General features: G+C 38.7%; 1 protein-coding gene across 29 annotated transcripts in view; it reads right to left on the minus strand.

Moving 5' to 3' along the window:
• Positions 1-14,882, minus strand: part of DLG1 (discs large MAGUK scaffold protein 1) — a 150,669-nt gene that overhangs the window by 78,959 nt on the left and 56,828 nt on the right. For 2 of the 29 annotated variants that reach the window (XM_035334904.1, XM_035334903.1), the window contains exon 1: positions 7,530-8,160. The exons of 23 other annotated variants lie outside the window; for them this stretch is intronic. In XM_035334904.1, the coding sequence (XP_035190795.1) occupies positions 7,530-7,754 (225 nt within the window). In that variant the 5' untranslated portion in view covers positions 7,755-8,160. Of the gene's footprint in view, positions 1-7,529; positions 8,165-14,882 lie in introns of those variants that run through there. 4 more of the 29 variants (XM_035334898.1, XM_035334902.1, XM_035334901.1 and 1 more) reach the window with 4 other exon arrangements.

The raw sequence follows: 14,882 nt of genomic DNA on the forward strand, positions 1-14,882 counted from the left end.
TATATATATATATATATATATATATATATATATATATATATATATATCTCAGGCTGTAAGGGACTCTCTCTGGAACCTTGAGTTCCTTCTGTGAACACTTTCTAACACTTTCTAACAATTTCATGTGCAATAGACATGAATACTTAAGACTACAGTTTTCTTGACAAGAAGAGAAGTGCAGTTTTAGGAGCATATTACAATCTGTAACCTTAGGAATAGAGATCACGAGTCATGTAACGTCACATAGATTGTGTTGGTGCCAATGCCTTTCTTCTTAAGAATTCAGCTACCACACTGGTGAATTAAAGAGGGCGTGCTTTTCTCTTCCCAACCCCCTGGGTGTAAGTGTGAAGTTGGCACATGCGGGCGCTCACCGGTTTCGTGCCTCGCAGCACAGCGGTGATAGTATGGACTGGTGACAGGCTACCTGGAAGCACTGCTTGCTGCCGAGGGCTTTGGTTGCCACTTTCACCCGTGATTTCTTAGTTGTTCTGTCTCACTCAGAGCTGATTTTACAGAATTTCTTCGTATTTCTGTTCCATTACACCTCAAGAAAATTACTTTTTCCTGAATGAGTCAGAAATGTGATAAAAGATGAAGGGAACACAGAATGTCATGCTTTTTGAGTTCTACTAGTGCAGGGTGTTTCTGGCTATGTTGTGCCAAAGACTCTGAACATTCAGGAAAGGCAGGCACTGAAGCCCCTGTTGATCCACTACCTTCAGCAAATCATCTAGGTGTCTTTTAGTACGAAGCCAAGAGCATGGAATCCTGTGAAAGAGGAAGGACTGTAGGCCTGTCACGTAACTTTGCTATTTTATTTCATATTGTACTAGTCATCCTCTCAGTTGAGGCTCACATTGATTGATGAAGTGTTTTGAAAGCCAAATACAGGCCAGTCAGTCTTTCACCAGCTGTCACTTTAGTAAACAGCTCTAGCAAGCTCCTGTGGTATAGTGTTTCTGTACAGGAGCCAAAGCTGCTGTATACGTTTCAGTTAATACAGCTATTAAATAAATGACTGTCTGAGAGAACCACCAAGTCTGCAGTGAACACCATCTTCTTCCTGTTCTTCTATTTTGGTCTGTGGTATCAAGAGCACTCTCAATTATTATTAAGGATGTGCAGTATGATTTTTATAGTTTGAAGAAGTTAATGCAACCAAAATGTCTCATATATTTGTAGAAAACATGACTTTGTCTTTTTAGAATGACCTAGAATAGCCTGCATCCACATTTAAGGGCTGATACAGTAACTTAATTTGCTCTATGCAACTAAGACTTTTAGCATACCACGATTTTGAGCTGGGTTTAAACTTTGTGTGTTCAACCTTTCTAGGATTTATAGTAAGTCGAAAAGAGAAATTGCGCTGTTGAAATTGTGGTGTTGCTACACCAAGGTAAATTGAAGTCTTTACGTGCCCATTAGCTGTGCGGTCTCTTTGGAAGAGTTTGCTTCCCTTTCCTAGAACATAGGATGGGGCCACTGCTTTCTCATGTGCTCCAGAACAGAGGAGGTCCGTGAATTTGTCTTGCTCAATAACAGCTGCTTTGTAAAAGGTTCAGGGAAGCTGGTAGGATATTAATCTTCTTTTTCCCTTCCAGAAAAGCACGTACTTCATAGTTCTCTTCCTGTATTAACGTTAGAATCACTGTATCTGACAGATTTTTTTCCATTTCTCAGAAATGAGCCTACCCTGTGTAAAGTACTGAAATATGTTAAGTGAGCTCCTAGTCCCTGACAGGGAATTACTTCGTATTTCTCTGTTCCTTCCCTATCCTCATTGACATTCATACAGCAGTTTTATTACCACACATTTGCTATCGATTCCTGTTTCAAGTATGTTATTCTACCATCTCGAGACCAATTTTCTTCTTTATTCTACTGATAATGTTTTAAGATCTACCTCGTACTTGATGTTGTCATTGCTTACACCTTGACCCTGAGTCACAGAACCCTAGAATGGCCTGGGTTGGAATTGGATTGTTGAGCTTAGTGATCTTGAAGGTATTTTCTAACCTAGCTGACTCTGTAATTCCAATGGCTCTGTGACAGACAGGGCCCAGGGATCTTTTCCTACCTTTAGAGACAGGGTAAATGGAAATATACTTCCTTAACTGTCTAATTTTCAGGCAAGTTGGGATTGTGTAGTTTCATGTATCAGGAACACTTGCAGATTTCTCCAGTTAGGAAGAAAGAAAACCTTCTGATGACAGCCAAGGCTGTTTGTGCACTAACCAAATGCTGTAATGAAGTTGTAGCAGATAGAAGTCTAAAAGGGCACTATAATAACAATGCTGGTCTCATAGACATAGGCAACGATATCAAATGTCAATAGGCTTTGACGAGGACATATCCACCCTGCCAGATGCCATGTTCAAGTTAAGGCAACAATCCATCGAACTTATTCCTCATGAAATGGATAGGAGTGTTCCTATTTCACAGCAGATGGGTAACTTTTTACAATCTGTCAAGGAAACTCAGAAAGCTTAATACAGAGGCTGAATTTAGTGCTGAGACCTGATTTCTTGTTAACACCACCCCCACCTCCTAGCAAGTCTTCCCTGAATCCTGCATGCACCTGCTGAGGATCTGCCTTTTTTGGTTTTGCCTAAAGTAGCACCAGCAACAGTCATGTCTGTACCAGTCAAAGTAATTAGAATAATAGAATTCTAGTATTCTTCCTAAAAAGTCTTGCATGAGGGGAGGGAGGATCTACTCTGTGATGTACTAATAAAGCTGCAGTATCTCCAAAACCATGTGTGGTTTACTGTGCCCTTCAAGTGATCACCTCTCGCTAGTAGCCTGTGTTTCTTCCAGAAAGTGCTTGGGCTCTAATGCAAAAAGACGACTCACCTGAGCCACATACATTCTCTGTACCTCCTTCATGTTTAACAAAGATTACCTACTATAAGCTGCTGCTGGAGTAAATGCTGAGGTTGGCACAGAGGTGTTCTAATCTCCACTTGACCAACCTGGCTGAGGGTGGAAGCCACCAAGATCAACACTGATGTGCATTTAGGCTACTGCAGATTTTTTGTTGAGGAAGTAAGGTGTGAAGACACAGTTGTTCCAGTGAACTGTGATCCTCTTTTCCTGCCTTTTTTTTTTTATGTGCTGTCATGTATCATGAATGTATGGGGTTTTCATATTCCAGCAGCTTGCAGGGGTCCTAGAGTTTGTGAAGTGCTGTTGCTTGCTTTGAAAGACTCAAGGCTCCAAGTACTAGACTCAATATTTTAAAAATATAATCAAAAATGGCCTAGTTCTCAAACTATTGGTTAGAGCCTACTTGCTGTTAATACATCTCCCTTAAAGTATGAATTTGTACCATTTTTATCTTTGCTATAATGCCATCTTATGGCAGTGAAAGTAATACTTTCAAAAAGTAAATTCGTACTGCTACAAACGTGATACCGCATAGCTTAAAAAAAATTAAGAATAAGGAAACGGTACAGTAGAGCTCATGTTTACACTTCTGAAATTGCTTTCTCGTAGTTAAAATCATCCAAAACAAACTATTTAAAGCTGCTTTCTCATGGGCTAGCAACAACTGTTTACAGGCAGTATATGCTTAAATTTTAAGCTCGGGAAAAGTCTGCATTAAAAATCTAATGATGACAATAGTTCTTCTGTGTAGATATATAAAATCCCTACAGTCACTCCTGTAATTCCTTTCTTCTTTATTACATCACCAATTTAAATCCGAACAGCAAATTGAATAAAACGTCCTGCTAGTAAAGAGCTTAATGTTATACAATGGCTGCCACAATCAAGTCCCAGTTTCACTTGTAAAATCGAAGGGATACTGAAAGAGCCACACATCCATACTGAAATGTAGTATCATTCCCAAATAATGTAATCCACTGAGAACCATCCAGATATGCTTGCCAAAGATATTTAATACTTGCACTGCTATCAAACCTTCTGAAATTTTAGTTGCAATATCTTCTGCAAGTTCCAGGTTTCATGTGAAGCCCTCTCTTTTTCCCCCCTTAACTTTGTGATGTTTATATAGAAATATATTTATATATATTTTTAAATACATTTTTAAATATAAGAGTTATAGAAAGGATGGTAAATACGGCTGTAAGTAATCAACTTTTGCAGTTCCTGACCTGTAAAAAATACAATACAAAAGGAGTTATGGATAGAGATTTTTAATCATCTTTTAAATGCATCTTACAACACCTTTGTGTTCGATTACATATAGCATTTTATACATGCCAGAACTATGTTTATAGTATTTCAATTAATTTTACTTACTGAGCAATATTCTTGGAATAATGACACATGGCAAAACTGGTTAAAGATCTTCCAAGAAAGATTCAAAGGCAAGGAATGTTTTTGATTAAGCAACTGGCAGAAGCAGTTTGATAATCTCTGAAATTTCAGGTTAAGGTTTTGAGTAAACATGACTAAAATGGATGAATGGAATTACATGGTTTTCTGTGTCTTTCCTTCCTTTCCTAAAACACAGCCTAAAAAACAGAAGCAGCAATAAGCATGGCATATTCTAAGAGCTAAACACTTTTTCAGTATCAAATGCCAGCAGCATATTATACTACATTACTTGCCCAGAATAGCACGAATGTGGTGGAGTTAGAACCAGTTTAGTGCTCTCCAAGTTTCAGACAAGTCAGTTTCGGAATTCATAGCATAGCACAGGCCAAGTACCATTTAAAGTTAAAATGCATTCCGAGGCAAGATAGTGGTGTCTGTCCCAAGAACAGGCGCTTCTCAGAGCTTGGATTTTTATTAAAGAAATTAATACACTTGTGAACAAAAATTGAAAGATTAGCTTCTAACCAAATCCCCTAATTCTTCTAACTGAAGAACTAACTCCTCATCACATAGAGCATAGAAGGAAAATGAAAAAAAAAAAAAAAAAACAAAAAAAAAACAAGGGCCACAAATGCCTGATGTTATTTCAGCTTCCCTGAATTTGCAGAGGAGATGGGTTCGGTTAGGAGGGCAGTAGGGCATTGCTACCACTCTGATAGTTCACCACTGCAAATTGAATGGGCATTAACCCAAGGGACATACAGCCATGCTGCGGCCAGAATGCAGCATCTGATCACTGAACTCTCCTCATTGCTTTAGTAATACAGAGACCACACATCAATGCAAGCCCCTCAAGCTCCATGCAAGGCACTCTGCAGACCTCAGCTAGGGCAGGCCACATGCAGAGGTTCAGAAAAGCTGCTTTTGCCATCTTGGGTTGAACCTGTTTGCACCGTTTATTTCCACTGCTGGGTGGGTGGAATTTTTCCTGTGAGAGATGGGCGATGTTACTTGAACCTTCTGGTAGCATCCAGAAGGGCTGATATTAGTAGAGAAGGCAACTTTAACATCTGAAAACTGCTATTCTTCAGGGTGCTTTGGCTTCTTACAGGAACCTTTCACTGCAGACTCGTCCTCCATGCCACAACGCATTTGTGCACATGATTTCTTTTGGGCATACACCTAATGCTAACTAGGCATACACCTAACACCAACTACAGCAGAAAGCAGCGTTACCATATCAGTCACCAATTTCTTCCTCACTTCTTTAACGTGTAAGACTCTTACTTGAGCAATGCTTACCCCCAAACCCCAAGTCTCTTCTTTCGCAAGGGTCCTCTTACCACCCAGCTGGGGAGAAGGTGTCCTGCTGCAAGCCCTCGAGAAGGAAAGGGGCGTGCAAGACCACCTCCAGGAGTCCTTGCCTTCGCACTGGGAATAGAGGGGCCTAAGCAAGTAGCATCATGCCGTGCCATGGCACCCAAGAAAGCCAAGCAAATGAAGGGACAGCCAAAAACACTGTCTTTTTTCCTTAGGTCAGATCAGCTGCAATGGGTGGATAAAGGTAGGAGGATAGTAAAGTATCTTTCCAGAGGAAGAAACTGTAACAGACTTCTTCTTTCAGTGCACTACTTATGAATATCCTTACTCATTTTCTACAAACACTTCCAAATTTATTTTTTCCTTTCTTTTGGCCATGAACATACGTAAGTAGATCATTTTAAGAACTGATCTGAAGAACTGAAAAATTATTTCAGGCTTAGGAAAAAAAAGCAGGCTTTCACAGGAGTAAACTATCTTTCTCACAGCAGAAAAATATAAAGAATACTGGGGCATTCACAGATCTGAAAGGATCTCAGGACTTTTATCTGGTCCAACCCACACTCCAAGAAGTGGCTATTCAGTATTTTATTTTTCAGCAAATTCCTAGTCCTGACTAGTCAGAAACTGAAAGAAGCTTCATGCATTCCAACAGTATTTGTTCAAGCATTAACAGTTAAGTTCAACCCCAATATTTATGCAGAAAACTAATACTGTATATTTTGGTTTTAAAAAACTAACAGTATCTAAAAGCTGTTATGTCTACCTAATGCAGGGTTGGATAATGACCCATTACAGAAACTACAGAATCCATCTTCTACATGAACATTTGCCGCAAGAAATTAAAATCCCCTCTAAGATCTCACACTTGTTTAACTCTAAATTGACAAGCATAAAACAGATAATAAGCAAACATCACAGTAAGAGGAAATGTTAGTTTATCTTTGAAACAATTACCAACAGATAAAATACTTAATATTGACATGTCCAAGGACATGTTTAAATAAGTTTTTGTATTATTCTAGCTTAAGTTACATCAGGAAATAATTATTCTTGGCTAAAGCTGAATTTAGCTTGGTAATAAGCAGAATAAACCTAATCCTATTTTTCCTTTTTTAAGAATACTGGTCTCAGCATTTTTCTATATTTCTTTGTTTCATTATCATTTAAATCATCAATTACTGTTTCATTATAGGAGATGATCATCTGCTAATACCAGAGTGTTTAAACTTTTCTCAATATTAACCCTCTTCAGAGCTCTCCCCAAATCTATATACCTCAGATTTGACTCGTCTCCTCCTACCTCAATAATAATCAATCAGTACTTCCAGCAGCTTTACAGTGAAATTGAAAAACGCAGTGTTCTTCTTACAGACTGCACTAATAAATGTATATTCTATATGGAAGAAAGGCATTCCTTAATCTTATTTATAGATTGTTAGCAGCCAAAAAAACAGAACTGACACAGACTAGAATTTGTCATGCTACATATTTTAATTAAGACTTGAAATCACTTAATCCCTTCTTTCAAATACAATTCCTTAATCACAAAATATGTGGTTGCTATATGAACTGTCATCTTACTGTGACTATGGATCTGGTATTCCTTAGCTGCACTATTCCCCTCCAGGGACAGGCAGCACAATGCAAACGGCATTTTTCACCGTGTCATTAAAATACCTCATATTTCAACTTGTTGGAGGCTCTCCACTTGCAAAATAACTTTTAGAATACTCACATCTCATTTAAGTGTCTCCATTTTCATGCTTTAATGCTAAAAATTATACAGAGCTCTGTGAAATACAAAAATGAAAGCAGACAGAAAACACCATTCATAAAACAGAGATTTATAAATAGATTACTATTGCCGACTAGCAAGTAACCAGAAAGCATGCAGACAATAATTTCAACAAGTGGAATATTACCTGGGTGGAGCTGGCAGCAACCGAAATGCAGTCAATGAAACCATGTCTCCGAGTGAAAAATGCAACTATCTGCTGCCAACGGGAAGGCTCATTTCGTAACTCATCTGTCGAGCCTTTCTTTGCCCACTGCTTGTGCTTTGGGCCTACAGAGCTATGGCTTGAGCCCGTGTTGCCTCGATTGGCGCGAGAATAGAGGAGTGTGTTATTTCCGAAAATGTAATTCATCTCTGCAGCTCTGCAGGTGGTTGCCAGGCAGTCTTACTTCCCTACCAGCTGCTGAGTGGTGAATGAGCAGAAAAAAAAGATGCAGATAGAATTACAGCAGCATCGCTTACAAACCAGGAAAACAAAATTCTTCATAGCTGATGCTATTCTTCTTCCAAGCCTTTCTACCACCTACACCCTTCCTCTACCTGTGATTGTTCGAGAGTATGCTCATTATTGTAATTTTAAGAAAAAGCACAAATAAATGTTTTCCTTCTTTTTCCTTTTTCAGAACCCACAGGATTGTTTGATCGAAAGCTTGTTTTCTCTTCCTAAAGAAATAATATTGCCTGCACCTAACAGGTATTTAAGAGAAATTGGTTGGCAGGTACAGTACAACGTTAGAAATCCACAGCTGAAAGGATGGTGGTGCATGGTAACAGCTACTGGGTGGAGAAAGCATGGATCACAAATCACCAAGTTTCAATCACTGTCTCCATTAAGATCCAATAGCATCTTTTCATTGCCTGCATAAATTATAAACATGAACTGAATTAAACAGGGAGCATGCAGCAATGCAGCACAACTTCACTTATTCACTGATTTCAGTCTTCTGAAAGCATTCCTCAGAACAAAAAACAGACCTCGTTCAGAATGAATAGCCAGGAAAGAATCGCTGGTTCCTACTTTTATTTTAAAAAAATCCTCCCTCTTTAGCACATAAAATACCTTTGGAGGAAACATATCCTTTTGAACACAACAGTTATTTTATGCTGTGTATCAGTGAATGGTTAGTGTTTTGGTTTTTGACTCAGCAAGATTAGGGATATAAGCATTAAACACTAGAAATCAACGCTTTGTTGCTCTTATTTTATCACTAACATGTCAGGATTTTAACACCTATCTCCAGAATTCTGCCAATACTCTAGGCGTAATATGAAAACAATAAATAAATATATGAAGAAGTGGCAAAAAATCTGGAAGATGCTTATTGTGCACTAATGAATTTTCCATAAAATTACTTTGATTTCCAATAAAAATCACAAAACCACTAATGCTATAGGAGCACATTTTCTTTATTCTCTTCGCAAAAAAAAGGAGAAGTTGCACAGTAAACAACTGAAAGGTTATCTGGAATTCAAGTTATCTTACTGAATTATTCACTATTCAAATTTTATATATTTTTTTAAAAATCCTCCAGCTCAAATGCATGAGACTGCTTTAGGAAATCAGTTATGTGCTGAGGCTTTCAGTGCAGCTTGCCTCCGGAAATTCAATACAAAATTATCAAAACTGCCTGTCCTATTTTCTATACAAAATGCCCTGGTGGTCAAAACCATACACCGGGGAAAACATTTTCTTAAAAAGAAAATCCTCAATATGATATCCTCAATATGAACAAAGGCAGAAAAGTCCCTATATGGGCTTACAGCACCGATACAATCTACAACAATAGAGTTCTACAAATCTACTGACTCACGATGCTCATTTTAGCAGAAATTATTAAATCCGTCCATCTACTTTTTTTGGGTGCAATATACTCTTCTGCGTGTGAAATTTTGACCAACAGGTTATGTTACAATGCAAACAAAAATAATATATTTGTATTTACCAAGACATTGGTAAAAAGATCCATGCACAATTTACTTCTCATTACTAGAGTACACCTCAATGATGACACTGACAGTATTTTTCAGACAAACCTTATTAATATTCATAAAATAAAATTGCTTATCACTATAAATCATATGAAGCAAGGTCTGATTTGGGCACAGTCCTTAAGCTGTGTTCATAAAGTAGGTAACAAGTAAAGATACATCCGAGACAGTAGAAAATTAACTAGAAACTTTTTAGTGTGAATTCTAATTTGAGGGAAGACTGTAGCCTTACCTGAACATTTACATTGGTATAGGCACAAAAAAATGTTAATAAGAACTTAGAAAACCACAGTTCTGACATCCTGGAATTTTTATTCAAAGTTTCTGTTTTCAACAGAGTAGGAAGACAAAGCTGTATAGATTTCCCTCACGTCCCAACCCCTAACTTCAGTGCTGAAAGCAAAGCAGCAGAGGACACTTTGGAACTTAAACAAGCTGTATAGTTCTTAATCTGTGCCCTAACACACGGTTCCATGTTCAGAAAATGCATTCTTCTAAACATTTGCCAAGATTTCATCATCGTACATATTGCTATCGAGATACTGCTATGCAGTTGGAGGTTTGTTGGTATAAAAGAACCCAAGCTATTCATTACTGCTGAAGGAGAAAATTGAATTTTATGTACACAAATATCTGACAAAGTCTGCTGCGATGGCCTAGCTTGACTTCCTGCAAAACAAATGACAACCATTTGTCATCTTTAAAGGTGTAGGCTTGCCACTGGTTTGAATTAAGCCAAGTGTCTCATAGGCCATATTCTGTGCAGGTCAGATCTAGAAAAAAAAACATTGCTTGCACATCTGGTCTGGAAAATTGCCTGCCAGAGCTGCCTGTGTTTTGTTGGCTGGGAAGGAGGAGGCACTCGGGAAGGCTCACCAGGACATGCTGATGCAGACAACACGGTGAAGCAGGGGCTGGGCAGAATGACCAACCACAACTGAAATGCTTGGTCACAAGCAGGACCAGAGGCCGAGGCACAGAGGCCTAAGTGATTCAAGTCAAAAAGGAACGCCTTGTGCCTTATTCTGACCCCTGTATGACAAACTCGTTTAACTGTGATTGCTAGGAAAGCACAGCTGTCCATAAATCAAAACTGACAGGCAAGAAAGAGTCTAACTTTCAAAAAAAATCTGCATGCAATATCCATGCACCTATGTCTCCACAGGCTTCAAAATGGACAGCCACACAGGCAAGTATTATAAATAATTCTGAAAAGGAAACCCCACAATACTGGACAAGCACCTATTTTTCTTACATTATATGGGCCAGTTTGAAGGTGAGACAGGTAGGCTGTACTTTAAGGCATTTTCCTTTGCAGACTGTCCCCACTCACCCCATGACAAACTCAGGGCATCACTGACGGGGGGATTCGGAAATCAGCACTTCAAGAAATGCTGGTATAGACAAAAATTCCCAATAGCAAAACTATGACGCTTTCCTTTTGATGCAACAGAGGGACAAAAATCCAGAGAAGGACTTCAGGCAGAGGTTAAGCAAACACACTGGTGACCCAAGATAAGCAATCTGTGCTGGTACCATCTTTATGGATATTAATGGTATTGAGCAGGATTTACTGATGCCTAAGAAGATATAGCTGCCAATTATTCGTAGAAGCCTGCACTACAGTAATGAGACAAGCCCAGATTTTACAAGTTAGAGCCACAACAACCCGAAGAAGGCGGCATAGCCTAACTCTAGAAATGATGCAGCACCACGATAACACAAAGGGGTCTGGACAGGAAGAATACTAGCTTGTGCAGGTGAAAATAAAGACAGGAGGGAGATAAAATGAGGGCTTGTTTTGAACAAAATGCATTTCCAGTGGAGTCAGACACCTACATGTAGAAAGCTCAGTAAGTACCCAGAGAGAAGAGACAATCCAAGAATCCCCAGTGGTGGGGGCTCAAACTGAAGCAAATGGCCTGTGGAGTTGGGGCAGGGCAGGAGACTCACCAGGGTGTCTGAAGAAGCCCTGAGGAGAGCTGCTGTCATTCCCTCCCCATATTCTGCACACTGAACTGATGGGGACAAAAAAACCCCACAGCCAAACAAAGGCCTTATTTACTGTGAGGCAAGGATTAAGAACTCACAGATAAACATAATGAAGATTTATAAATTAGTACACATAGTGCACATACCTTTCTACAGCTTAATAAACTTACTGAAAGATGCATCTGCTTTTGTAGCAGACACAAAACAACATTATTTGTTATGCAGCCAGTTAACAAGATACAGTAACCACTGTGATTAAATGTATTTAAAAATTAGCATCAAATACTTGGAATTGAGTTATTCCGATGTTGTACTTGAGCCATTTCTTATTACCAGCTTGCTGGGACGAGTTAAATGTGACATATCGTATTTTAATCTCGAAGAAAGCTTTCCTGCACATACCTCCACCAGCAGGCATACCTTGAAATTGAAATACACAGCAACAAAAGCTGTTTGCGTATGCAAACAGCAGTTATATGTCAACTACTCTTTAAACAGCAACAAGACTGAATTATTTGAAAAATGTCTTCTGTTAGTTTTCTTATCACACTATTAAACAGTACAAGCTGGATAAACTGATACATTTTAGAGAGCATATTCAAGAAGAACCTAAAACAATGGCAGGTGCTTATGTTCAGTACCACTTCCCTTACTATTAAAAAAAAGTAGAAAAAAGTAGAGACAAATGGAATGCATACAACTAAATTTAAATATTCAAATATAAGACTATATAACTAGCTCCCAAGGTCGGGAAAAAAAAACACTGAAAAATATAATAAATGGGACCAAAAGGATGGCCTTTGATCAACTGTGATTTACAGAGTCAGAGTCAAAAAAAAAATACATATTTCAGTACCAAAGCTACAGATTATTCCACAATAGCAGAATGATGAACAATAATGATTACTAAAAAGCATTCTTAATACACCCTGATAACCTACCAATCTGTGCAGATTAAAGTGCCTGGTCTTCCGCACACTGCTCATGAATCTTCTGCCCATCCTTTTGGCACGCCAGACTGATATAAACATCCTATGTTTAACACAAGTTTCTTTAGTCTTCCTTCAAAGTGAGCCCAACTGCACTGAGTTCTCCGGGGAAATCTCAGGGGAAATGAGTACAACCAGTTATTAAGACAACTTGATGTCGATTACTATATCCTAGGTTGTTCCAATGTTTGGATTAATCCACCTTCCATCTGTTACAGTTTTTCTTTCTTATCTCTGTTGACAAGAATTTGTTGAACAGATCCACATTGAAAGAGAGGCAGATTTGGTCAACTGCTTCTTAACAGGAGACACAAACTGGTACCTCCGCACATATTTGTATATTCCTCACTTAAAGGAACTTTAAAAGTAGCAACCTATTGAGGATTTGGGCAAGGCTTTTTAATTAATGATTGCAGAGCACTTCATCAAGAGTGGCCACCAAAGCATAACACTAGCCTAAAAATGAATACTTCTGAGGGTCTGTTCAAGTTGGTCTTCATAATTTCTGCTGATCTCCCACGTACATGCCTAACCCCAGAGGTACTGTCTTCCTGCTGAAGATAGCATACAGTTTTAAGGGTCTTCATTTAGGTAACAGTAAGAGATTGCCACTTTCTCACAATCATAAGTGTCAGCTAATCTTGCAAAATGCGTGTCAACATATATTTAATAAATGAGCAGAAAAAAAGATCCATTAATAAATGGAAACAGCACCATCAGCTTCAGGGGAACCTTGCCTACCTGGCTCAGAGGGAAGGAGGATTTATGAAATTATATAAGCAGGAAAACATACCGGGGCAAAGTAGGAAGGTAGAATTACTTTGACTGTTGTCACCTTGAGCATGACTTTGCAGTTCAAGAAATCCTAATGCCCATCATTTCACTGAGCTGTTCCACTCTCTTAATGAGCAGAGGAGCCTATTTTAACAGGCGCTCCACAGGCTCTCAAGACATCTGGGGAAGCACTTGAGAGGATGAGGGGGACAAAGGAGGAGGAGGGTGGGGAGTGGCTGCAGGCAGGACAGACCAGGAGAGGAACCTATCCATTTTACCAGCACAACATTCAGAGACTACCAGCAGCTGAAAGAGTTACAGCCTGACTGGGGGAATCACTGGGGTTAGTGGCTACAATTTAATCATTCTATATAGAAATATATATAGTATATAAAATATAATACATAAACCTGCTAACTTGCATTTCTGAATAAGCTTACGTTTCTGAAATAACAACTTGCTAATTATACTTTTACTGACCTAACTTTAATGACTTGAGTTTAGTCAATCTCCTGACTCAGCTCCTTCCCAAATGAGGAGTCAAATTGATGCATCTTTCACTGTAGGGTAGCTGCTCCCTGTCTGACCACTCTTATTTCTCTTCTGCGAACCATTTTTAGTTTGATACACGTTCTGATATAATAAACTATGCAGTTCTCAAGGAACACTGCAGATTTCTACAGTGATACAATAATGCAATTTTATTCCCATTTGCTTCCCCAGACATTCCTGCTATTCCATTTGCCATTTTGACTGTTACTGAGCACTGAAATGATTTTTCCATCAGTCTATTTTAACCCTGAGCTCTCAATCCTCTGAGACAATACAATGAGGAGACCAGTTTTTCTGACACACTTATGGTAACCTCCATCCATCGTGATTACTGATGTTCTTTCCGACCCTTTACTTTCCCATTGGTTTATTGTTTCCTTTTGATTTTTTTTTTGTAATTAATTAAACCCTAAGTTTTTTTTTTTTCCTTAATCCATGACAACCTAATTTTTTCTGTAAGCCTTTGCAGGGAATTACATTGCATGCATCTAAGAAAAACTAGAAACCAACATCAACAAGATGATCGTCATGCACACGCTCTAATACCTTTGTGCAGCAGAAGACTCTGCAATGCTTTCATCAATTCCTCATCAGCACTTTCTCCAGGCACTCATTGATCCTGCCCTTTACAACAGTTCCTCCATTTTCCCAGTTCAGAATGAGACCAAGTTGCCATTTCTGCAAGCCCTTCCAAATGCCTTTTTAAGAAAAGTACCACCTTGCCATATTTCACTCCTGTGATACCACAGTCAATTTTAGCAGACTTGTACATCACTGTAGCACTAACAGAGGCATGACTATTCAGCATAAATACCAATAGGTCTTGAAAATACTTCTACTAAGAAGTCTGTACCTGTCAAGAATGCTAAATGGGCACAAGACATTTATCCCACAGAGTAAAACTACAGTGCATGTTGTCAACTGGACCAGACTGAAAAGCATGTGTCACAGCTTTGGGTACCACTTACGTTGGAAACTTCTTTGAAACTGTCTACACATACATTGTAAACACAGGGCTGTAAATAAAATACTTCTCATTTCATGTGCAGGTTGCTTTAAATGAAGGATGCTTCACTTTAAGACATCTTTTTCCATCATATTGCATCATGACCCATTATGTTAAAATCGTACAGTGATTTATCACTCACAGCTTTTCTCCTGGATAGAAAACTCTAATTATCAGT

The sequence above is a fragment of the Oxyura jamaicensis genome, chromosome 9 (genome assembly GCF_011077185.1).
Source record: "Oxyura jamaicensis isolate SHBP4307 breed ruddy duck chromosome 9, BPBGC_Ojam_1.0, whole genome shotgun sequence".
NCBI classification, from domain to species: Eukaryota; Metazoa; Chordata; class Aves; order Anseriformes; family Anatidae; genus Oxyura; species Oxyura jamaicensis.